The sequence below is a fragment of the Dicentrarchus labrax genome, unplaced genomic scaffold (assembly GCF_905237075.1).
Source record: "Dicentrarchus labrax unplaced genomic scaffold, dlabrax2021, whole genome shotgun sequence".
In the NCBI taxonomy this organism is placed as follows: Eukaryota; Metazoa; Chordata; class Actinopteri; family Moronidae; genus Dicentrarchus; species Dicentrarchus labrax.
This window is the reverse complement of record NW_026136711.1, coordinates 33,892,335-33,918,878: the sequence shown is the minus strand read 5'-3', so window position 1 is coordinate 33,918,878 and position 26,544 is coordinate 33,892,335. Positions and strand designations below refer to the sequence as shown.

The following is a 26,544-nucleotide window of genomic DNA, read 5'->3' as shown; positions in this document are numbered from 1 at the left end:
CTGCTGCTGGGTAGATTTGGTTGATCAAAGACACTAGCAAAGCAATACAGTTCATAAAATAATCAGCAGGTGAAACTCACCTTGCTCTTGGACCCAATAGATTTTCCACAAAATTATCCTCATTGTATGATGACTCCATCTCGGATTGTGAATTTTGCAACAAATCGAATAATACAACTCAACAGACTCGATGGGTTTCTATGTGTAACCATCTGAATCAGATGACGGATTAAAAAAAAACGCATCTGCAAAATATGGACTTGCTGTTCCTACTTCTTATGCCAATGAAACAATTTAAAACCAATTGTATTGCAGCTGAAATCAGAGTTGTTTTAATGAAGTTGATGTCTTGTATGGCTTCACAAACTACAAAATCCTGGTTCGACTGGGCCCTTAGACGAGCTGAGAAATTGGTATATGAAGTATTTGTTACCAAATTTCCCATCAATAACTATTTCTGATTCTTCTCTAAACAAATGTCTTGGTGTCTCAGAACACTCCTGGATGTGGTTTAAGCGATCAGATCACTATCCTTCTATGAAACATCTTGATGTATTTACATCTGAAATGCCAAGTCCAGTAACTAAGATCCCTTTATGGCAACAAATGATCAAACAAAAACACCAAACTAAACACATACAAACTAAAATATGTACTAAAACCATCACATATAAGGTTGCTTTCCTCTTTATGGTCTGCTGTTCATCACTCGCTCTGAGACTTCAGCTTTTACTCACTCGCTCTTGTAAATGTTCTTCTCACCAGCAGGTCGTAAATAACTAATAAATCTCAATAAATCACAGCCAGAGTCTTTATAAACACCAATCAGCTCTGCGTGTGTGTTTGAGCTCTTGGATTTGCTCTACGGACCCCTTACCGTATAAAATCTCTATCTTATCTGTGTTTTCTTTCCAGATTGGCTGGCAGTCCCACTGATCACAAACGCACTCATAAACCATAAACACACACTCAGCCATTGTTCCATGTTTCACTTGGAGCAGATGACACACGTTATCAGACTCCAAACCCACGGCATGGGCCAAAAACCATTAGCGTTCCGTGAAATAAGGCGGGTGTCCCTCCCACTCTACACAGCCAAGATACTCAGAGAGGATTGTCAGGAAAAATGATCTGTGTTATTAGTTGTGAGAGATGGCCTTAAATCGTAGGTTTCGACACCATCAACACAATCCGATGGTGTGTGTGGAGGTCAGTGTGAGGACTTTCTGGTACTCACACTGCTGGATGCTACTTTAATGGTTTCTTCTGCAACCACTGTTGTTATATTTTCATTATTTCACACTTGTTGTGATCCACTAACACCCTGTTTCACACATTCACACACTGTTATTGAACACTGGTGGTGGAGAAAGAGGATGGTCACCGCCTTGCTTAAGGACACATTCCCCACCCACATTTTCCCAATCAGTCCTGTACTTCGACATGGTGTCTGTCTTGTCGCAAGACCTCTGCTCGTCTAGCTTCCCCATTGTGACTCCAGGTCATCTTAGACCAAACACCCATTTAACAATGACTTGTTGCAGAACACTATGGCTAATTTTAAAGGGTAAAAACACAGGATGGTACACTCCATTGTTCAATCGTCTGGTTCAAAAGTGGTTTAGCCGACTTCACTGACGGTCAGCACCGAAGCGGAGAGCATCGGAGCAGCCAGGTAACAAATACGAGTTAACTCGGATTCTTCTTGACCGATGACTTATATTTGGTTTTGGGCTGTCGTAAAAACATGTATGCTCAGGGCTCCAGAGTGCGACCAATTTGGTCGCACATGCGACCAAAATTTTTAAGAGTGCGACTAATAATTTTTCTAGGTCGCACGGGTGCACCTGGCGCTTCCCGGGTGAAAACATAAATTTATTTCGCAAGCGCATCATCTCTCTGTGTTCTCCTGTGACCAAACTCACACACTCATGGTAGGATCATATCGTGTTCTAAACCAATAAGATACAGAGCTCAGGCGGGTCTTTGCCTCTGATTAGCTGTGGTCCTGTTCACTAAGTTGTGTAAATTGCACGCGACCTGAGCGCGAGAGTAGCTGACTAACTGAAACGGAAAAATGAAATAAACGCGACAAAACAAGGGAAAATGAAGAGAGGCAGAAATATTGAAAGTTTTTTCATTAAGAAAACCAAGCCTACAACCAGCCCTACTACTATAATCCCATCCATCCCCACTACTGAGAGTTCATCCCGTCAAGACACGGAGCCCTCGGTCCCTGGTGAGATACCAAGCCCCGGTCCTTCGGCGACAGCATCAGACTCGGAACCAGAGGAGGAGACAACCGAGTCTGGGATAGAGCCCGGCTCCGAGACCCAAATTAAAAAGGCCAAAATATATTCCTTCAGACAGGACTGGCTGAAACTATTTCCCTGGCTGAGGTTCAACAAAGGACGTAATGCAATGCACTGCGTGTACTGTCAGGAGTGCGGTCAGAATATGGCCGGAAATAGTGCATTCGTGAGCGGGTCAACAACGTTTCGTATCGAAACTTTAAAAAAACATAACATGTCTAAAAATACACGATATGCCGTGACAAGTGTGTGTAGTGAAAGTGGCCCCTCTCCCAGTTGCATTTCAGCGGCAGGTAGTAGTAATCATTATTATTATCATTAATAATTATTTTACTTGAAATGTTTGAGTTTGAAATGTTCAATTTCAGTTCAGTGAAGCAATTTAAGCACAAGCACTTTTATATAGAAATGTTTTATTTTGCTCAGTGTTTTAGTTTGAAACGTTTAATTTCAGCTCAGTGAAGCACTTTAAACACTTTATTTTTTATTGTGCTTCTAATAAAGACAAGCATTTCTCTACACCTTATTCTTGTTTGAGAATCATTCACATTATATGAAAGTTATGGAGAGCGATAAAAAGGTGACCTTACGGCGTTAAAGGCGACGCAATGGAAATTTTGGGTGCACCTACATTTTTTTTTGCACATATTTGACCTCAACTTTTCAATAAATTTGGTTCATCAATGTTTTCTTATGTCCACAGATAAGGAAGAAACTTTTACAACAAGGCTTCCAAATTAAACAAGAGGCGAGAGGGCTTTATCACTTCAATGTAAACAAATATTGCACTTGTGGAAACAACTGATGCTGTGGTTTTTCTTGGTAAGACAGTTTCAACTTTTGAGTGGCCAGGAGCACCACTCCAGAGACCACATCCGGCCCACAGAATATTAAGGAATTCATAAAATGTGAGCAGGAAAAAATACAAGCTCTCAACTCTCACACGTTGACTGTGAGACACAACTGATACTTTTCATACGCGCTCACGTCAACACTGTCACAAAGTGTAAAGCAAATTTATAACTGATGACAGCCTGGAAAGAGGACACTGACAGCGCAGCGTCTCTCCCTCTCCTCTTGCACCTTGCTCGGGCAGGCAGGAGTGACAGTGAGTTACTGTGGCTGTGAGGACAGGGAACAGAGGTTATTAGGTTAGTATGTCTATGTAAAAGCATGAACGTAATTGGGAAGATCACCAGATACCCTGGTTAGGTCTGGTTACATTTGATTTAACTTACAACTCTGTGAACTAGCTCCTTGGTGGAGGTCCATTCACACAGGTGACAGGCTAATACAATTAACATTTAAAAATAACATTTAAACAAGAATACAGAATGTTATAAAGAGTTCGGTCTAGACCTGCTCTTTTTGAAAAGTGTCCTGAGATAACTTCTGTTATGAATTGCCACTATACAAATAAAATTGAATTGAATTCAAAAATTAAAGTGAAAATATTTAATTAAATTAATTAGGCCTAACTTGATTTCATTTTTTCATTTGAAAGTCTGACGCTTTAGAATATCTCTGACCCTCGGACAAAGCATTTGACGACCCCTGCTGTAGATATTTGGTGGCATCCAGTTTAACAACAATCTTGATTTACAAAGATTTTCATGTGAACGATTTAATGGTCAGTGCAGGTTTCTTGATTAAAGTGTGACATATGGAAAGCTAAGTGTAAGGTTCCACCTCATTAGTGAGCATTTCTCCTGGTAATTTGCATTGTGAAGGGAATTTAATATGATTCACATCCTGTTTGCTTTATATAGTTTAAGTTTGATGATGCAAGACTGTAAAACAACCTGTAGACAGTGGGTGGGGTGTATCATGATTACTATCATTTTATTATTATCATTTAAATCATATGTAGAGTCATCACAACTGTTTTCAGTTCCTATATGTCTCTGTTATAAACTTTTAGTAGCTTCTGGCTTTAAAGAACAATGTCTGCTGATATTAACACCGTTCAAATCCCAACTTCTCCTTTATGTATTAATAAAATTAAGTTCCATTTATTCTCCCATTAATTTATTTTTACATTTATAGATGGTATATGTAGATAGAATTAACTTATTTTTTAAATTTTGTTTTATTTTACTATGATATCTAAAAAAGCTAAACAATGATCAATGATGCGGCTCACTGCCTCCTCCTCATATGTGATAAAAGTTATTTCCTATTATTTTACTACTTCTGATGCAGTTCTCTTGCTTTGCCTCACCACTCATTTCCTCGTAACTGTTATTTAGAGAAGGAATGTATAATGAGGAAGGAGTATAAAAATAAAGGGGAAGGACCAGTGTTTAGGTAACATACAACAGACATTCAAGAAACGCTTCAGACCGACCGACTGTAGAAGTGAAATAACCAGCTAGAGTTTAATAATCTGACCAAGGAGCAGCAAGACCAACATGATGAAGATCTTTCTGCTCCTCCTCTCACTGATGGCAGGTAAAAACATTATTAATACCTGATAACTTATATTACAGATGAATTAATGTTACTGCGCTGACTCTAAAAATCTTTTTTCAACATATTCTGTAAAGAAATAACACAAAACCTTTTATGGTGGACAGGCGGTAACATTTATGGGTTGTAATATAAAGGAGGGTTGGGCAGACGAACAAAATTCATATCACTGTAATTTTTAAGATTCTGGCAGTTTGATGATATATCACCTTTTTATTTAAGTTTTATTTATTTATTTTGCATTACTGAGCCTTTAAATAGGCTCATATATAATTTACAGATAGTAACATCGGTGCAGTAGAGACATCTCAGTTGAGTCAGAAATGTAAAAATAATATTATAAATGTATTTTATAAGATCTATACTGAGATTTTAGGAACGGAGGCTTTTCCAGATCTTTCTAAGAAATTACCTGAATAAATAAATAAAAATCAATCAAATCTGTGATTAATTAAGTGTTTGATCCAGACAGTGTGTGTTTTATTGATATCGGTCATATTCACAATAACTTTTCTCTTTGATCTACAGGCTGTGAGGCCTCAACTGAAGTGAAGGGATGCAGAGACGGATGGGTTGAATTCTACTGCAAATATCCAAAAGAAAATAAAAGATACCAAATAATCGATGTAGTTCCTCCAAAAAAACCTAAAATACAAAGTACTCAAAGGAATCAGTAGGAAAACAAAGGCAGATATTCTCTGTATTCTTATTAAAAAAATAAAAGACTCAAAGTGGCCATCAAACAACTTCAACAGGAGAACTTTGGGGAATACAAGTGGAAAAGACAAAAGTTAATAATATTTTATTTTTTTTTTTTTTTTTTTTTTTTTTTTTTTTTTTTCCCCTCCTCTCCCCCCCTCTTTCTCTTTTTTTTTTTTTTTCTTTCTGGGGGGGTGGGGGAGTGAAGGTGGAGAATGTGTTTTTCTCTTCATTTCTTTCTTTGGTATATTTTCGTTGTGTTGTGTTCGGAATGAGTTGTGTTAGTTTAGTGTTGTTTGGTTGGTGTTTGGTTGTTTGTTGGTTAGTTTAGTGTTTGTTTGTTGTTTGTCAGCCTCGCGAGGCGGGTATGCGTCAGCAGCGTTTTCAGGCACAGGAAGCACGGTATTAAAACCGGACCGGCTCTGGCAGGGGGAGGGTACAGGCCGTGGGAAATATGGGCACGCTAAGTCCGCGCCGATGAACAGTCGGTGGTTCGTCGGAGAAGGTAGAACAGGTGAACAGGTTGGGGAGACGGGCATTACGGTGAATGGGATGTTTGACGGTGATACGGATACAGCGGCTAAAGGATCACTGTAAATGTTCCCCGTTCATTAGTGATGAATTCTTAATTAAAGAGCTGTCAGAAGGAAAGGTGGTGTCACCATAAGAAAAGTCTGTCGGCGTAAGTCTCCTGAGACATGTAGTGTCTCACGAGACACTCTTATGTTGTCAACAAAAAAAGAAAGTTTGATTACCGGTTCAGAGTCCGTGTGGATGATTTGAGTACATTCTGAACATATCACAAATGTTTGGATGTGGCGAAGGACATTTGATTAAGGCCGTGACTGCGCGATGTAGCCGCACGGGCGGCTTGGCGGCAGGGCAAGAAAAACAGGAGCAGAGAAACAGGGGAAAATGAGGCAGGCGGAGAAAGAGAGAGGGAGGAGGGGAGGAAAGGAGGACAGGTAAGGTGGGACAGGTGTATTTAGATAAAGATGCAGGTGAATTGGTCGAGGATGGGAAAAGGTGTGGGAGGCAGGTGAGGTTCCGGTGAGTGGGGAGGCAGGTAAAGTAACAGGTGAACAGAAGAGGTAGGAACCAGGTGGGAAAGAGCAGGGAGGTTGTAGGTGAGTTGGGGAGGCAGGTGAGGTTGTAGGTGAGTTGGGTGAGGAGGTGAGGTTGTAGGGAGTTGGGTAGGCAGGTAAAAAACAGGTGAGTTGGAAGGATTGAGGTCGTGGTAAACAGTGTGAAGCAGGTAAGGCGAGAGAGGCAGGTGAGCTGTAGGTGAGTCGGGAGACAGGTAAAACAGTGACGGGAAACAGGGAAGAGATGGAGGCTTGTGAGTCGTGGTTGCCAAACACGCAGTAAGAGGAGAAGCATGTGACGGGAGGTGGGTGGTAAAGCCGGACGTCTGGCCGGTAAACCGAGTGCTGCAGAGAACAGAGCAGCTCTATCTGCAGCAGTGACAGTGAAGGGTGTGTGTCTGACAGCAGTGACCTGTCTCACACTCAGCAGGCTGCTGCTCAGGTGTATACTGCCAATGTACTGAAGTCTTTTTACAACAGACTAAAGGGATGAGGAAGCCAGTGTTAGAACAGTACTTCCTGATATGCAGGGTTTCTATAACTCAGCCAGGTATACTGTGAAACACAGAGCAGAGTCAGAGCTGACTACCAAGAAATATTCAGACTGAAAAACTGATTATTAAAGTCAGAAAACAACTCAGTTTTTAATGATGGTGAATGTAGGGATTTTATTCTTATTTATTTCATTGATTGTTTTTAGTCTTGTTCTTAACATCTCCATCATTATGAATGTTTTTAAAGTGGGCAGTCTGAATGTCAATGGTGCCAGAGAAACAAGAAAGAGACTAGTGTTTAAACGGCTAAAATAAACATATTGATGTTCTGTTTCTACAAGAAACTCACAGTATGTTGGAAACGAGGCAGACTGAACAGAATGAAAAAAAAAAATTTTTTAACCCATAACACCACCCTCAGTGAGGAGTGGGCTTCCTGTTCTCCAGAGGTTTTACTCCAACCTCTCTGGTCAGGCATGTTGTGGAGGGAGGTGTCTTTTTTAACTCGTTTTGAACATTTTATGGTTTTTTTTTTTTTTTTTTTTAAAAAAAGGTGGAGGGGGAAAATTTTTTTAAAATATAATGATATTTTAAACAGCTTGGCCCGGAGGATTATTTATTTGTGGGTGGGGATTTTAATTGTACTGAAAATGAGATTTTAGATCGCAACCATGCAGAGCCTCATCCAGTATCCAGCATCCTTGGTTTTCCCTCCTTTCTTGGTGGGTGTGGAGAAGGATGCACACACAGTATACATGGTCCCACGTTAGAAAAACAGAATCTCTTGGCCAGACTTGATTTTTATGTTTTTAAGCACAGAGTCAGTGTTGTTAAATGTGTAAGATTTTACCAGTGTTTTTTTGTTCATTTTTTGGTTTTATGTAATGTTTTTATCAGAAACATTTACCCAAAAGTGCCTATTGGCATTTTAACTCTGTTTTAACTGTTGATAAATCTTTCAAGGAGGTTTTTTTTTTTTTAATTTTTTTAAAGAAAAAAAAGTTTTTCTGAGGCAGTGTGGGACCATGGAAAGGTTCAAATTAAACTTTATGTCAGCAGCCAATGTCACACGCGACATCACAGATCTATCAGAGATCTGGAGACATAAATAAATCCTCAAGACTAATCAAAAAAAATGGCTTTAGCCAACCTGCTGGACACTAAAGTACAGGGTGCGCTGGTCCGGTCCCGGGTTAAACATCACGGAGATGGTGCTCCATCGATTTTTTCTTTGGGCTTGAGAAGAAACAAGGCAGAGAGACAAATTCTTCTCTCTCTGAGACAGGGCAAGAGCTGACAGAGCCAGGCCTGATAAGGCAAAGAGCTGTGGAGTTTTACGCCTCATTGTTTGAGAGTGAGTTAAGGATTTGAAGGACAAAACTGGGGGGGGTTTTTTGGGGGATTTCTTTAGGTGTCTAGAGAGGCTAACCAGCAGCTCGACAGCCACTGACTACAAGAGCTCGGCACGCAGAGCACAGGGACGAAAGGCTCCAGGCACGGCCTCACTGTAGAGTTCTACAAAGCCTTCTGGGAAAACTTGGCCATAATTTTTAATGAGATTGTTGGACCTCTGGAGAGCCGTATTGTACCCTTTTGCCCAAGAAAGGCATTTGAAAAATCAAAACTGGCGTCCTGTCTCTCTCCTCTGCACTGACTACAAAATACTGTCTCAAAGTGCTAATAGGTGGAAAGGAACCATGGAGCAGATTCTCCACCGGGACCAGACGTACTGTGTGCCGGCAGGTCTATGGTAGATAATATCTACCTCATTCGGGATGTTTTGGAGGTCTCCAGTTCATTAGGCATAAACACTGGATTGATCTCATTAGATCAAGAAAAGGCTTGTTGAACACGACTTCCTTTGGAAGGTCATGGAGAGGTTTGGGTTCAGCGCTGGTCTCATAGCCAAGATCAAGGTGTTGTACAGTGACATTGAGAGTGTGCTAAAGTTTAATGGTGGCTTGTGTGCCTTTTAGAGTGCATAGAGGCGTCCGCAGGGCTGTGCCCTGTCTGGGATGCTCTATGCACTCTCCCTGGAACCCCTCCTACAAAGATAAGATCATCTGTTCGAGGCCTGTTTTTACCTGGTTTTAACAGTAGTGTTGTTTTATCTGCTTATGCTGACGATGTCGTTGTTTTTATCAAAGATCAACAGGATGTGTGTGTTTTAAATTCTGTAATCGAGAAGTTTTCTGTTGTGTCGGCTGCGAGGGTGAACTGGAGGAAGAGCGAGGCTCTTGCTGTTGGTGAATGGCGGAGGGCCTCCCTGTTCTCCCTCAAAGCCTGATATGGAGAAGAGAAGGCTTAAAGTATCTCGGTATTTATCTTGGGAACAGCGACATTGGAAAAAAAACTGGGAAAACATTTTAGAAACAGTAGATAACAAACTGGCTAAGTGGAGGTGGCTTCACCCACAAATATCTTTTAGAGGGAGGGTCCTAATTTTAAACAATCTGGTGGCCTCCATGTTATGGCACCGGTTAGCCTGTCTGGACCCTCCAACAGGTCTCATTGCCCAGATCCAGGTGAAGATTGTCAATTTCTTCTGGAACAAATTGCACTGGATACCACAGTCTGTATTGTTTTTATCCAGAGATAGGGGGCCAGGGCCTGGTCCACCTGGCTAGCAGGACAGCCACCTTCAGGCTCCAGTTCATTCAAAAGTATCTGACGGACCTGAAGATCTGGTGGAGAGACGTGGCCAGCTGCATACTCAGGCGTGTCAATAACCTGGGGCTGGATGCTGCTCTGTTTTTAACTGATTTTAAATTCTTAAAGTTAGGTGGGTTGCCTCCTTTTTATCAGGGTGTTTTTAAATCCTGGGGCTTTTTAAATGTAAAAGAAGTGAGAAGTGTAACTCTCTCACTGGTTATTAAAGGAGCCTATAATCTGTGGTGCAAAGATGGACGTGTGCTGCAGCACCGTGCCTGGGCTGATGGGGTGCTGTGCAGCTCAAGAGTTGTCTGCCTCAAACAACTGATAGATGCAGCAGGACCAGAGCTCACAGATGTCCACTCTCTGGGCTCTGTGCTGGGGTGCGCTTGTCCGGTGACGCAGAGGAGCCTAGAGCTCTGAGGAGGAGGTGACGGAGAAGGAGAGAATCCTTCCCTAAATACGGCAGGGGAGAGGCTGAGCGACCCCACAGACCCTATCCCGAGATCTACTTTCCCTGGTTTCACAGAGCTCAGCGGCCCCCTCCGAGACACAATGATGGGAGGACATTGAGCCTACACAAGACTGACAAAAAACTCTGTACACAAACTGTGTAAAAACTATCCACAAAACTCGCCTGTGTGACAGAGCGCAGTGTGTGGATGAGAGGCTGGGTGGGTGAGCCCCAGTGGAGAACATTATACAAACCTCCTCTAAAAAAAAGAACGAGACCTCCAGTGGAGGATTTTACATGGTGCCATTGCCACCAATGCCTTTTATCTGTTCTTAACCACAGTGTTGTAAAGGAGTGCCCATTCTGGACTGACGAGAACATTTTCCATGTTTTTACTGAGTGCAGGAGATTGGCAGACATTTTTAACGTTTTAACTCGTGTTTTTAATCTATTTGGTGTCTTTTTTTTCCCCTTTTTTTTTTTTTTGAGTTGGTTTAAAAAAAAAAAAAAAAAAAAATGTTCACTCCTAAATTTTTTTATTGGTGAGGCTAAAATGTCATCTACCTGACTCCGTCTCTCTGTGCTGTACTACTGAGGCTGTTTCTCCAAGGGTCACAGGAATACAGATGTTTTGAGCAGCAGTGGGCTCATAGAGCTGTTGTGCCGGGTGACCGGTGGAAGTTAAAGTTCACACCTGTCTCTCTTTTTAAATTCTCCAAAAAAAAATCTCTCCTCTCTCTCTCTGTCTGTCTCTCTCTCCCCTGTCTCTCTGTCTCTTTCTCTCTCTCTCTCTCTCTCTCTCTCTCTCCCTCTCTCTCTCTCTCCCTCTGTCTCTCTCTCCCTCTCTCTCTCTCTCCCTGTCTCTCTCTCCCTGTCTCTCTGTCTCTTTCTCTCTCTCTCTTTCTCTCTCCCTGTCTCTCTCTCCCTCTCTCTCTCTCCCTCTGTCTCTCTGTCTGTCTCTCTCTCCCTCTCTCTCTCTCTCTCCCTCTTTCTCTCTCTCTCTCTCTGTTTCCTCTTTCTCTCTGCTCTTCTCTCTCTCTATGTTTCACTCTGTGTCTCTTTCTCTCCCCCCCTCTCTCTCTGTCTCTCTCTCCCTCTCTCTCTCTCTCTCTCTCTCTCTCTCTCTACATATTGCCAAAGCAAGCGTTTGGAATTAATAATAATAATAATAATAACAATAAAGGAAAACAATATTTACAATAAATGAATAATAATCAATACTCTATACTGTTGGTAATACTGTGACTATGATTGACTCAATCACAATCACAGTCACAATCAATCAATCAATCTCAGTCAATTAGTAATTAATTACAATGAATCAATCAATGAATCAAACAATCAATCAAAAGTTGTTGTTATTATTATTATCATTATTATTATCTGTGTCAATAAGAGAGTGAAGTTTGTTAAAACAACAATAAAAACATTCAGTCAACGACACAATACAGAGATTGAAAGACATTTCAGAAATAAAGCCTGCCTGTAGTTTGGTGATAGATTAAAAAGAACTGAGGTATTAAACAAGCAAATTATCTCAAAAACAGACATTTCATCCCGAACTTTGGAAATAAAATTCCACATAATGAACGGATTTCACATTTTTTCCTTTTTCTTTTTCCTCTGCAGAGAAAGATGGCTGCCAGGGATTTCTTCAAACTGCGTACAGAACGGCTAAAACCACCATCACATGTGATTATCCAGGAAACAAACACAGGTCCAGTGTCAAGTTTCTCTGCAGAGAGAATAATTTCACTTGTGAGGAGATTTTATCAACAAGCTCTTCTGTAAAGTCAAACGGGACATTCACTCTCACAGGAACCAACAGAGGATTCAGTGTGTCCATCAGTAATGTGTCCTCACATGATGCTGGTCTCTACTGGTGTGGAGTGAATAAAGGAAATTACCAAACTGGACTCAGAAAAATCCAACTGGAGGTTGAAGGTGAGCAGCACACATCTGACACTTCTAGGTTTGATTCACTCACACATATAACTGAGGTCTCTCTGAAATATGTTGTTAAATACAGTCAATGCTGTCTGTCTACAGATATTAGGACATTCACAAAGTCTCCAACTATTGGACAGAATTTTACATACTGGTGTGAATATACAAATGGTGCTCCGATAAAGAAATTCATCTGTAAGGGAGAAGATCCATCTATATGTCAACCTCTAGTAAACACTGCACAGCGCAACATGAACAACGGAAAGTTTTCCATGAAGGAAGACAAATTAAAGAGAAATGTAACCATAACAGTGAGAGAAGTAACAGCAGACGACAGTGGGACATACTGGTGTGGAGCAGAAAGCACTGACAGAAGACGCAGTAACACATTCTTCCACAGATGCTTGTTGACTGTAGGTGAGTGGTCACATTATTTTATTGTTTGGATGTAATCTGACTCCTGTTTATATGTAAACCTGACAATTTGATTACCAGGTTCATGATGGCATTTTCTTTCTTTTTTTTATGGATTTTCTTTACCAGATTTTACCAAATTATATTTCTTATTTTCTACACTTCACTGCAATCTGTTAAATCTATTTTCAGTGTCTCCAACCACATCGACACCCTCTATTACTTCATCAACATCCGATCATCCTGTTGCTACATTGTCGGTTGCTTCAACCCAATCAACCGTTGCACCTGCTGAGAGTGGTGGTGAGAGTGTTTTCTGAGAGCTGTTGCAGCAGAGGCAGAGGGGCAGGAAGATGTTACGGTTATTGATTTTGTGTTAATAGTTGTTTAAATAAGTTTATAATCGTCCTTTTGTTGTGTGCTTTTCTCTCTTGCAGGTAGCTCTGTGTTAACTGTCACCATTGTTGTGGTCATCTGTGTCGTTGTGCTGGCGCTGTTGCTCATTGTGCTTTTTTTCTACAAAGGTAAGAGATTTCCAGTTTGCACAATATCAAACACACACATTAACACACATTCAGGATACACACTTACCAGCCCCTCGGAGAAGTTGCAGTCACAACAATAAACCAATTAATTGTCCTGTCACTGTAACTTTTTAAACAAATTTGACCAATCATTGTAGTTTCCTGCACAAAACATTGAGCCATACGTCACCAAACTCACGTTCTCGTTTGTAGTTGTGAGGATTCAGACCACGCAGACATGTGCAACACGAACGTCTCACATTTACCCTTCAAACTGTGTGATTTTATTCTCACCGGAATAAGCTTTACATTTTTAATTAAATTCACAGCAAAAAAATCATAACCATTTTTCTAATTTTCACTTTCTCTCACAATATCATTGCAAAAAAAACACAACAGGCATCGCAATGTCTCAAATCTGATGTGGAATCAGGCATTTTAGGCCACAACAATCCCTAAAAAAGCCCCAAGAACTGTGTGTATACTATAGTTAAATCATAAAGGCTTTAAAAACAAACATTAGCAGGTGTAACTGTGTTGGTTCTTCCCTGGTCAGTAGATCCTGATTGTTCTTCTGTTTTCTCATTTTTCTCTGTCAGGACTGTGTTTACAAACCACAAGAAACGGAGAAGCAAAGAACAACAAAGAGGTAAGTTTATATATTTATGTAAATGTCTGTAATTGGAAACGGACACATAGATGCAGGATGCCACAAGCATCAAAAATGTATGTTAGTTTTAATTTAAAGTCTTCAACCAATGCTTTGTAATTTACTTCAACCTACGACGTCTATCTCAATGACAGACGAAGACAGTTTGATATCAGTTGGATTTTGTATTGAGCACTGACTGTAACACACTGTGGAAGAAGTCTTCTTGTGTTTATGTGTAATTACTCTCACTGCCAGAAGGGGGAGACAAACAAAAGGTTTAAAGAGCAATTATTAGTTTTGGGGGCAAACCAGATGATGTTAAACTGTATGGTTAATGCTTATTGTTAGGATTATTGATGCATATGAACTATTCATCCTGTGTTTTGCTCTGAAAGGATCGTACCTATGAGGAGATACAGGAGCTCCCCCAGAAGCCAGACTCAGGAACTGCACTTAAAACTATTTATGTCACTGCCAACTTTCCCACAAACCCCTCTTCTGCCCCACATCATCACTCCAACATCAACTTTCAGAGCAGCTCTGGTGACGTTGGTGGTAACACATATTTTACTGTGAACGACGGTGATCAACATCCCACCTACTCAACGGTCAACCACCCATCCAGATCTTCTGCAGACCCTTTCTATTCTACTGTCAACAAGCCACAGTGAGGAAGGTCCTGGCAGTTTTCACCTCGTTCATTTGTGATGGGATTTGTGTTTTAATATTCAAACAATACACAGACTTTAGAAATTACATTACTCTGGGCCCTGAAGTAACATGAATGTGTCGGTCCTGGTTGAACTGGTCCATATTGAGGGTAAGGTTAGATACAATTACAGGAATATGAAAATGTAAAGTTTGAGGACTCGTGGTTTTGAATTAAAGACTATTTGGAAAAAACATGGATTTAACCCTGAAACCAAAAATGTTAACACTCTTGATTTATCTTATATTATCACGAGTAAAGTCAGTTTATTTACACAAATTACAGTCGTGCCATGTATTTATCTGTTTTAATGGATCCCTTTAATCTCAAATACTGAATGCTACAAGAATATTGTAAATCAAATATAAACATTTTAGATTAAAGTAATAACCAGTCAGTACGTCAACAGTTTTTTAAACATTGATACCAAACATCACCCGCAGACTGATACTAATGTAATTTATATTCTGTATATACAGTTTATTCTATGTGCAATATGTCATGCATCAGTTGTTGTTTTATTGTTTAAAAACAAATCTTTTTGAAATGTTCCTTTTTTACTAAAATACTGCATTTGTACAATGTGTCATTTTTTTTCTCTTTTGAATAATTCAACACTGTATTTGATTAACAAAAATAGTTCATATAGTGATATTAAAAAAGGTTAACCTTTGCTTAGAGTGGTTGTCTTCATTCTATAATCGATATAACAAATTGTACTGTACATGTGATTACATATAAACCATAAAATATGACATTACTTCAGGAACATTCAAATGAACAGATGCTAAAATTTGACCTTTCACACTTTGAGGCTGTTTAAGTCAAAAAGCTACAAAAATAAAAGCAAAATTTGCTCATCAGCCTCAGCTGTCTACAGCTAACAGCCGGCTCTGAGGACCTCAGGCTCCACCTACTGCGGGTTTTAGTTGGTTAGGTTTCGCTCTCGTCTTTCCCCCAACTGTCCCCACTTCCTACATTCATTCATTACACCATCATTCAACCTCTCTGCTACACTCCAGTGACTCCTTCCACTGCCAGCCCACTCAACCACATTAGTCCCTAACATTGCACTCTTTAAAGTACTCATCATGAGGAAATCTTAACGTATCTGCCAAGTAGCAAAATGCTGATACTGAACAGATCAGTAAAATGTTCACTGACTACATATTTTTTTTTAAATGTAACAAGCAACTACATTTCCTCATAAAATATAACTTGCAAAAGAATTGAGGACCACAAAGAGAACACAATTAATAACAACTCATAACTCATAAATAACACAGGTAACAAATGTTTGCTCAAAGGAACTTGTACTCTGGTTTTACTCAAATCAAACCATGTAACTAACCTTTCTGACTACAAACCTCAGTTAAACAGTGAGCAGTTCTGCTGGGACTGTTACAGATAATGCTGTGATATACAAATACTGAAAGAAAGAGGAAGAAGACACAAAGACGGGCATATTAACGTTTCTCAGGAAACGAGGCTGTGCAACAAATGAGAAGAGGAACTGACAAACAGACTGGAGTTTAATAGTCTCAATAGTTTCACTGATCATCCAAGATCATCAAAATGAGAAGCTCTCTTCTACTGCTCCTCTCCCTGATGACAGGTAAAGAAACATTAATACTGCCTGATTCCTGATATTAGACATTAGATTAACTGTTACATCCTGTGGTTTGCTTTCGGCTAGTTTAATAAAATAATGTATTAGAATATGAAGCTGTCAGACGTGTTTGGATATGAATCATTCTCAACATATCCCAGAACCGTTGCCTGTGATGACTTACTGATAATCATGAGAGGTTTTCAGATGGACAACACAAACCCCCTGAAAAGTCTTAAAACTGCTGCCTTGCTATCATTAAACTCATTAGCTAGTTAATCCAATAAGTGTTGGCCTTTAAATAACACAGACAAATCTTCAAATTAGGGCTGTCAAACAAATATTCTCTATTTTATTTGTGATTTACAAAAAATAAGGGGCAGTTAATTATGAAAATGAATAACTAATGATTTAGCTTCCATGGTGCAGAGTAGGGCTGCACGATGTGGTAAAAACATCATATTGAAATTATTAGGACAGATTGATTGTGGGAATGATCCTTTTTGAATCATAAGTTTAATTTTCACGAAAAAAAAAAACAACTTAAAATTGTGATGATGTGAAAAGAGAGAGCGAGAGAGAGAGAGAGTAATATCCACGATCGACTAACTACTGGTAGTAACTGCCCTCTCTCTGCCCCTCCTACAGTCCACTGACAGTCACACTGCAGAGACACACAGAGACAGACGCTCTGTGGCGCAGTTACAATGTTTATTTTACCAGCACAGACCAGGAAAGGATGAGTCTCCTTCACACACTGCTCACCTGCTGTTGGTGAAAAAATACCCAATGCGAGTTGTGCTTTTTGGGCAACTTTAGAAATGTTATTGCTGAAGAAAGTCAACAGAGACACAAACAGAGAGACAGAGCACCAGTACCAGTGTGTGTGTGTGTGTGTGTGTGTGTGAGAGATAAAGTGGCTTGTATGGAAAACAGTAACGTTACTGAAGGAAATAAGTATTATTTAACAAATAAGTAAGGGGTTTCAAATGTTTACAATAGCTTAATATTGGAGAGCAACACATAAACTGTCAGCCTGTGGGAAACCCTGCAGTGTATGGATGAGAGCAGTGAGTGAACCAAAACAGTAAAGTCGAGCTTAAAACCAAAAACACTGAGCTAAAAGATGTAAAATTCTCCAGTAGGTGATCCGTTGGTTCGAGCTTACAAGAAACCTCTTTCAGGTAAATTGATTACAGACAATTTAATGCTAACAGCTAGGCCTGTCGCGATATGCGATAAATCAATTAATCGCACGATAAATAAAATGAGCTCGATAATTATTTCGGCCGCAATAATTTCCATTTGCATGCTTGTTTGTTTTCCTCGTCTCTCTCTCTACCAAAGAGACTGGATGAGCACTCCGGTGAAAAGGTGACCCCTCTTGGTTCGTTAGCATAACGAGGAGTGAACCCTCGTGTCAGTCACTTGTCAATCTCTGTGTGGGGAGGCGAGACTCCTGGTGTAGCCTACCACAGAGTACAGCAAAAGAGCCGCATGAGGAGTATAACGAGAGAAAACGCCCGTTGAGAGTTGGAGGAAAAGATGGATTTAGTGTCAAAGCCAAAGCTGCAGTGTGGGAACACTTCGGATTCTGACCGAATGACCGAGGTGAACCACCAAACCTGAACGAGTCGGTATGTCGCATTTGTGGAAAAAAAGTATAAATTAAAAGCGGCAACACGACAAACATGCATATGCACCTCAAACACAACCATCCGATGCAGTTTTCCCAGCTGGGAAAAAAACTACCACAGGTGGGCCGTCTCCGGCTTCTCGACAGTACACAATCACTGGGGCGTTTAGTCGACAAACAACGTACAAACAGGACAGTGCAAAATGGTGCACACTCACAGACAGTGTAGTCTGCTTCATTGCTAAGGAGATGCTGCCCTTTAGTATCATCGAAAAGCCGGCATTTCGGCGAATGATGTAAACATTTGACAACCAGTACGAATTGCCTGGGAGAACATACGTGTCACAAACAACAATTCCACAACTGTACAACAGCGAGTCCATTTTATTTATTTTGTTCATTCCTTGTGGATATTTAAAATGTCTTCCAGTTCCAGTGTTACATATTGTTTAGAAATAAAAGTTTATTGATCTCTGAAAAGGTGTACCTGCATTATTATGCCATTATCATTATATTAGATGAAAATGGTATCGGAACGACAATATTATCGTTTATCGTGATAATTTCTGGGACAATTTATCGTCCAGCAAAATTTGTTATCGTGACAGGCCTACTAACAGCTAGAAAATAAAAATAATAGCAGAAGGGTAGTTTTATTGTACAACTACATAAAAGAAGTCCAAAATAGTTTAAAACACAGTTGATAGTAGTTTAGACTGCTGCAGTAGCTCTGGGATTGTCTCAGTATCTGACATGATGTGAACTTTTGTCTTTGTCTGATCTGCAGGTTGTTGAGGAAGGAGTATAAAAATAAAGGGGAAGGACCAGTGTTTAGGTAACATACAACAGACATTCAAGAAACGCTTCAGACCGACCGACTGTAGAAGTGAAATAACCAGCTAGAGTTTAATAATATGACCAAGGAGCAGCAAGACCAACATGATGAAGATCTTTCTGCTCCTCCTCTCACTGATGGCAGGTAAAAACATTATTAATACCTGACTCTAAAAATCTTTTTTCAACATATTCTGTAAAGAAATAACACAAAACCTTTTATGGTGGACAGGGGGTAACATTTATGGGTTGTAATATAAAGGAGGGTTGGGCAGACGAACAAAATTCATATCACTGTAATTTTTAAGATTCTGGCAGTTTGATGATATATCACCTTTTTATTTAAGTTTTATTCATTTATTTATTTTCATTACTGAGCCTTTAAATAGGCTCATATATAATTTACAGATAGTAACATCGGTGCAGTAGAGACATCTCAGTTGAGTCAGAAATGCAAAAATAATATTATAAATGTATTTTATAAGATCTATACTGAGATTTTAGGAACGGAGGCTTTTCCAGATCTTTCTCAGAAATTACCTGAATAAATAAATAAAAATCAATCAAATCTGTGATTAATTAAGTGTTTGATCCAGACAGTGTGTGTTTTATTGATATCGGTCATATTCACAATAACTTTTCTCTTTGATCTACAGGCTGTGAGGCCTCAACTGAAGTGAAGGTTTGCAGAGACGGATGGGTTGAATTCTACTGCAAATATAAAGCAAGTGAAACATACCAAATAATCGATGTAGTTCCTCCAAACAATTCAGAAATACGAAGTACTCAAAAGGATCAGTGGGAAAACAAAGGCAGATATTCTCTGTATCATGATACAAAAAATAAAAGACTCAAAGTGGCCATCAAACAACTTCAACAGGAGAACTTTGGGGAATACGAGTGTGAATTTTTTCAAGACCAGAACTCACCAGACGAAGTTGAAGATGAAGTTAAAGTGGCAGCTGGTAAGATTTTTTTTGTATAACTCACTCTCTCTCTCTCTCAATGTCCTTTGTTAATTCACTGTGTAACTATGTTAAAGAGCTAGAACTTTCCCTCCCAGCATATTTTAAAAATGACTGAAGGAGGAGCTGTAGTTTGGTGATAGATTAAAAAGAACTGAGCTATTACACAAGCAAACTATCTAAAAAAAAGAAATTTTCCCCATACTTTGGAAATAAAATTCCACATAATGAACAGATTTCACATATTTTCCTTTTTCTTTTTTCTCTGCAGAGACAGATGGCTGCCAGGGACAATTTAACCAAACTGTGTACAGAACGGCTAAAACCACCATCACATGTGATTATCCAGAAAACAAACACAGGTTCAGTGACAAGTTTCTCTGCAGAGAGAATAAATTCACTTGTGAGGAGATTTTATCAACGAGCTCTTCTGTAAAGTCAAACAGAAAATACAATCTCACAGAAACCAACAGAGGATTCAGTGTGTCCATCAGTAATGTGTCCTCACATGATGCTGGTCTCTACTGGTGTGGAGTGAATGAAGGAAATTACCGAACTGGACTCAGAAAAATCCAACTGAAGGTTGAAGGTGAGCAGCACACATCTGACACTTCTAGGTTTGATTCACTCACACATATAACTGAGGTCTCTCTGAAATATGTTGTTAAATACAGTCAATGCTGTCTGTCTACAGATATTAAAAACTTCACAAGGTCTCTAACTATTGGACAGAATTTTACATACTGGTGTGAATATAAAAATGGTGCTCCAATAAAGAAATGTATCTGTAAGGGAGAAGATCTATATACAGTGCTGTGAAAAAGTATTTGCCCCCTTCCTGATTTCTTTTTTTTTGTGTTGCATATTTGTCACACTTAAATGTTTCAGATCATCAAACCAATTTTAATATTAGACAAAGATAACCTGAGTAAATACAAAATGCAGTTTTTAAATGATGATTTCATTTATTTAGGAAAAAAGCTATCCAACCCTACCTGGCCCCTGTCAAATCATGAATTAACAGTGATTAACCAATTTGTTTGGAAAGCTGAGTTAAATTTCACTAGCCAAAACCAGGTCTGATTACTGCCAGACATGTTAAATCCATAAATCACTTAACCTGTCTGACAAAGTGAAGTAGGCTAAAAGATCTCAAAAAGCAACACATCATGCTACGATGTAAAGCAATTTAAGAACAAATGAGAAACAAAATCATTGACATCTACCAGTCTGGAAAGGATTACAAAGCCATTTCTCCAGCAAACCACGGTGAGAGCCGTTATCAACAAATGGAGAAAACTTGTGAAAACAGTGGTGAACCTTCCCAGGGATGGCCGGCCTACCAAAATTACTCCAAGAGTGCATCGACAACTGATCCAGGAGATCACAAAAGAACCCAGAACAACATCTAAAGAACTGCAGGCCTCACTTGCCTCAGTTAAGATCAGTGTTCAGGATTCAACAATGAGAAAGAAACTGGGCAAAAATAGCATTCATGGGAGAGTTCCAAGGTGAAAACCACTGCTGACCAAAAAGAACACAAAGACTCGTCACACAATCACAAAAACATCTTGATGATCCCTAAGACTTTTGGGGAAATATTGTGGACTGACGAGACAAAAGTTGAACTTTTTGGGAGATGTGCATCCTGTCAGATCTGCCGTAAAACTAACGCAGCATTTCATAAAAAGAACATCATACCAACAGTCAAACATGGTGGTGGTAGTGTGATGGTCTGGGGCTGCTTTGCTGCTTCAGGACCTGGACAAGGGTGGCACAACCAGTTTTTAGGTTTAAGGGGCAATTATTTTTCTCATAGGGCCAGGTGAGGTTGGATAGCTTTTTTCCCTTAACAAATAAAATCATCATTTAAAAACTGCATTTTGTATTTACTCAGGTTATCTTTGTCTAATATTAAAATTTGTTTGATGATCTGAAACATTTCAGTGTGACAAATATGCAAAACAAATAAGAAATCAGGAAGGGGGCAAATACTTTTTCACAGCACTGTATATGTCAACCTCTAGTAAACACTGTACAGCAAAAGATGAACACAAAGTTTTCCATGAAGGAAGACAAAGAGAGAAATATCACCATAACAGTGAGAGAAGTAACAGCAGACGACAGTGGGACATACTGGTGTGGAGCAGGAAGCACTGACACAAAACGCAGTAACACATTCTTCCACAGATTCTTGATGACTGTAGGTGAGTCATGTTTTTTATTGTGTGGATGTAATCTGACCCTGGTTATGATTGTAGGAGGGTCAGTAAAAGAAATCTACAGTCATTATTGATTACAACTGGACTTAAATATTTTATCTTATGAAATTACTTTAATAAATATACAATATACTGACTCTCCCAAAATGAGTCCTAGCAGAAGAAGAAATGAACCCTTCAGATACTGAATGTTTCTGAACGATTAAAAGCTACAGTTACAGAGGAGGAAAACAATAAAGGAAGTGGTTTGACATTCAGAGTGAGAGTGGGGGAGAGAAAATGTGTATTGTGCTTATACACACACGTTTTCATTTGCTATTCTTACAATGTTTACTCAAATTAAAACATAAAGTTAATAACACTATTATCCTTCGTTATACCAGAACATAGGAAGGATTGTGTTTTAGTTACCTTAGAATGAGCTGTTTTTATCTACAGAGGGAGTGGGTCCATCATGTTTCTCCAGCAGTCCAGTACAGGCAAACCAAACATCTGCAGAAACTATAGTTTCCACTACATTCTTGTCGGGTCAGCAGTATTCAGTTGACTGCAATCTGCAACGTCACTGCTAGATGCCTCTAAATCCTCAACACTGGTCTGTTAAAGTTCCCATGAAGCAGCAGAATACCTAAAAACTGTCTTTTTGTCATTGTTGGGACAGATAATGGCGTATAGGTGATGTACAGTGTAAGATATTAACATTAACTAAATGGGGACTTTAACTTCCAGCTCCTGACAAGAGCTGATACTGACTGACTCAGACAACCTGTGGTTTGGTTGCTGTTAATGCTCTTATGTTCATTTCCTGCACTTCCCTTCAGAGTGACACTGCAGTGATGTGACAGCAGGAAGGCAACAATAAAAACCTTTAAAAGTTGATCAAGTTCCTACTCATTTTAGTAGGAAAACAGATGTAATGTATTTATTTTATAATTCACTATTAATGCTTTTTACACAGAGGTGTTTGTACAGATTAAACACAATATAAAAATGTCAATTAGTGAGATTGTTTGCTAAAATAAACTAATCTAATCCATTAAAATGTTACACACTCAACGTTTTTCACAGCATTTTAACTTTGGAAATGTACAGGAGTTATTAATACTGTTAAATAATTAATTTAAATAATTTCCCCCTGGGATTATTAAAGTATTTCTGATTCTGATTCTGATTTAACAATGTCTCAAAGGCTTCGTTCACACTGCGAGCCTAAGTACTTGATTAGGATTTAGATGCTCAGATCTGAGTTTATTTTTTTGTTTGGCTGTTCACATTACTTTTTAAATGTGGCCTAGATCAGATTCCAGTGTAAACAGGTCAGGGTCCTAAAGTGACCCGCATGATGAATGTCGATATAGAGCGATATAAAAGTTACAGAAATTCTGATAGGACTGTTCACACTGAGGTCACAGTACAAAGACATCACAACTGGATCTGATTGGGACCACATATAAAAGTGGCCTGAATCAGAATTGAAAAGATTTGATTCCAAAGTGTAAATATACATAAAAATAAATCTGACTCACAGGTGAGCAAAGAGAAAACCTGATTTGGGCCACTTTGGCCTGTAGTCTTAATGTGTCGTCCCAGTAAACCACAACAGTGAGCCAGCATGCACAATCAATATCCTGAAACTGAAGCAGCTAAATTATCTCACCTAAAAGAAATGGTAAGAGAGCACATTTGATAGCAAGAGAAGGAGGATGTTCATGTTTATATTTGTACAATTCAAACACTGGCTCTAGATAAGGCCTTTAAATTGGTCTTTAAACTCCTCAACTCAGACACTTGTTGACTGTGTTTTAAACAGATCTGGATTTATTCTTTGTTGTGTGCTTTGTGTTGCAGGTGGCTCTCAGGTCGTCATTACTTTGGTTGTTTGTGTTGCTGTACTGCTGCTGCTGCTGTTTGTGATCATCTTGATTCTTATCTACAAACGTAAGAAACCACATTCACGACATCTCCATCTTGTACAGTTGTGATGTCTAAAAACAGCCAAAGCAGATACACTATATGACGTTAGTAGTGACTGAACATGACTTTCTTTAAGTCTGGAAGTTGGTTTATGTCTATAAATATTGGGATACACAGTGGCTGTTTAATCCTACTCAATGAAACCAAACTGGAAAATACAAAACCATCAACAAGTGCAACTGTTTTTTATTCTCTTCCATGTCTTTCTGTCAGGATGTTCACATTCAAAACACAGAAGAAATGGAGCAGCAGAGCACACCAGAGAGGTCAGTGTATAAATGTATAACTGTTATATGATAATATTCATATTGCTGGAGAAACTGAGCAAGAGTTAGAATTACGTATGTTACATAAACAGTTTCAGTATTAGCCAGCAATGGTGATCCTGTTATAATGAAGACATAGTTATGGATATTAAATCCATAGATCCTCCTAAATGTTACACACTGGCCCTTTACCCTGTTTGTGATTTAACCTACAATGTTAACCACAATTTGTATCCATAGTGCTTAATGTTATGGCTGTATATGATTTGTTCACACTGTATTTTTCATTATTTCCTGGAAGGATTATGTCTACGAGGAGGTACAGGACTACGTCCAGAAGCCAGACTCAGGAAATGCAGTGACCACGATTTATGCCACTGCCAACTTTCCCACAAACCCCTCTGCCTCACTGCATCACTCTACCATCAACTGAAAATAAAAACAGCTCTGATAAAGCTGGTGGTGAGGCAGTGATCCTCAAACCCAGCTCCTCTGCCTGTGAATACTCTACTGTGAAGAACAGCCAAAGTCCAACCTACTCTACTGTCAATGAACCATCCAGATCTCCAGAGGATCCGCTCTACTCAACAGTCAACAAACCAAAGTAGCAATGAGGAAACATCGGCCTGAGCAGGAAGTCATTACATTTACTAAACCTTTGGCCAAGATATAGATCAATCATTTGTGACAATGAAATCCAGCTCAGACTTCAGGAATTACATCAAGATATTTAGATTCTGGGTCCTTAGTCATCCAGATTAATCATCCAGAAGTTTATGCATATTTGAATGCTTCTGTCTATATTCATGTTCTTTCTGAAGGAATTACTGATTATAAGTGTTATTCCTATTATTATTTATGTTATGAATAGTGACAAATCCTCTGGATTTGACTCCCTGTTTGGACGGCCTATCTAGTGTTGACACTAGTCTGTCTCATTATAAGGACTGGGTACCGAACTCTACTTTTATGGCACCAACAGCATTGCATCAATCAAAGGACACCAACAGAGTAAAACCTCATCAGCGTCCATGCGCCAATAAACAGGTCTCACTCTGTCACTATTTCCTAGTACCACAAACATTGTACAGTCGTTCTCTTCTCCTTCTTTGTATTAGACTCAACGTGTTGTTGCCATACTGTTTGTTATTAATATTAATATAGTTATCCAGCTTGAGTTAAGTGAGTAAAGACAGTTTCTCCCGCCGCTCACAGGTTTTTAAACAGCCTCCTCCATTGAAGTGAGTAATTTTACTCTAATGTATAATGTATTTTCTTTTTGATAAAAAATTATTATAAAATTTGTGTCAGGAACCGGTATTGACGTGAAGGTATCAGTATCAGTAGTATCATTTTGAACGATACCCAGTCCTACTGACTCTGTAAGCCTGTATAAACTGTCTCTGCTGCAATAAACCACTGTACTCCACCAGTCAGCACTGCACTTGGGTCCTATCATTGTTACCCTGCAAGCACCAGCAGCAACACACTCATCTTGTGTTAGTTTAGAATGACGCAATCATTTTAGTCAACTAAATTTGAGCATCGTGGTTTACCAACGTAAACCAACAATGTCAAAAAAAGGCTTGTTGTTTACATCCTGTTGGTTGTATTTAGCTCTGGGGAGGATGTAATCCTGTAAAATAGAACATCCCAAAGAGCAGATAGATAATAGTAAGTAAGATATGTTTCAACATATGTATCATCCCTGTAGTCACAGTCATTACATTTCTCTGTAAAGCCTTGTTGGATTATAAAATTATACATCAACTACCACCTGAAATAGGACCATTAAATCAACAACTGTGAACAATATTCACTACACGAGTTAATATGATAGTTATATAATAGTTATAATAATGTACAGTCATGAGTTATATGGTAGTTATAGACAGTTAAAGATCCGTTCCAACAGACGAGCTACTGCAGCTCAAACTGCTGAAACAGTTAATGCTGGTTCTGATAGAAAGGGGTCAGAACACACAGTGCAGAGCAGTCTGTTGGTCTGGGACCAGTCAGGGAGCCCAGGTGGATGTTATGGTGGATCGGTATATTCCGTATATACAGTATACACTATGTGCAATATGTTATGCAACAGTTGTTGTTTCATTATTAAAAGATGAATCTTTTTAAAATCTTCACTTTTTACATAAATCCTGCATTTGTACAATGTGTCACTTTATTTATTTTAAATAGTTTTCAACACTGTATTTGATTTTTTAAAATAGTTTATATAGTGATATTATACAAGGTTTACCTTTGCTTAGAGTGGTTGTCTTCATTCTATAATTGATATAACAAATTGTACCGTATATGTTTATATCACTGTCATGAACCTGCTCACAGTTCATACAAAACAAAGGAGAGCACACAAATAATTAAAGTGTTTAAGACAAAATACATTTATTTAACCAATATTCACTCTAAACAAAGTATTAAAAAATATATATATATATATATATATATATATATATATATATGTCAGTGTTGTCAGTAGTGTAGTGAGTGTGTGTGTGTGGATATTAGTGAAGTGTTGTGTGTGGAAAAAGGTAATGGGATTTAGCGCAACAAAGCCAGGACCTGCTAGCTGGAAGGAGAGAGAGATAACTAACTGATCAACCCCCTTT

The 26,544-nt window shown here is 39.0% G+C and overlaps 2 protein-coding genes across 13 annotated transcripts in view; both read left to right on the top strand.

Moving 5' to 3' along the window:
* Positions 1-4,386: 4,386 nt before the first annotated feature.
* Positions 4,387-26,544, top strand: part of LOC127372507 (polymeric immunoglobulin receptor) — a 31,210-nt gene continuing 9,052 nt past the window's right edge. The window contains exons 1-7 of the mRNA XM_051416319.1: positions 4,387-4,763; positions 11,801-12,109; positions 12,215-12,529; positions 12,719-12,829; positions 12,964-13,050; positions 13,650-13,699; positions 14,098-14,395. Coding sequence (XP_051272279.1) covers positions 4,724-4,763; positions 11,801-12,109; positions 12,215-12,529; positions 12,719-12,829; positions 12,964-13,050; positions 13,650-13,699; positions 14,098-14,373 — 1,188 coding nt within the window. The 5' untranslated portion in view covers positions 4,387-4,723 and the 3' untranslated portion in view covers positions 14,374-14,395. The remainder of the gene's footprint in view (positions 4,764-11,800; positions 12,110-12,214; positions 12,530-12,718; positions 12,830-12,963; positions 13,051-13,649; positions 13,700-14,097; positions 14,396-26,544) is intronic.
* Positions 15,903-26,544, top strand: part of LOC127372504 (CMRF35-like molecule 8) — a 38,481-nt gene continuing 27,839 nt past the window's right edge. For 4 of the 12 annotated variants that reach the window (XR_007886684.1, XR_007886682.1, XM_051416305.1 and 1 more), the window contains exons 1-3: positions 18,453-18,635; positions 19,147-19,455; positions 19,727-20,100. Coding sequence is in view for 9 of the 12 variants with exons in the window: in XM_051416305.1 (XP_051272265.1) it covers positions 18,596-18,635; positions 19,147-19,455; positions 19,727-20,100 (723 nt within the window). In the remaining 3 variants the exon portion in view is untranslated. Of the gene's footprint in view, positions 16,027-18,443; positions 18,636-19,146; positions 19,456-19,726; positions 20,101-20,149; positions 20,169-21,482; positions 21,663-23,525; positions 23,616-23,864; positions 23,918-24,218; positions 25,354-26,544 lie in introns of those variants that run through there. The other 8 variants (XM_051416309.1, XM_051416318.1, XM_051416317.1 and 5 more) reach the window with 8 other exon arrangements.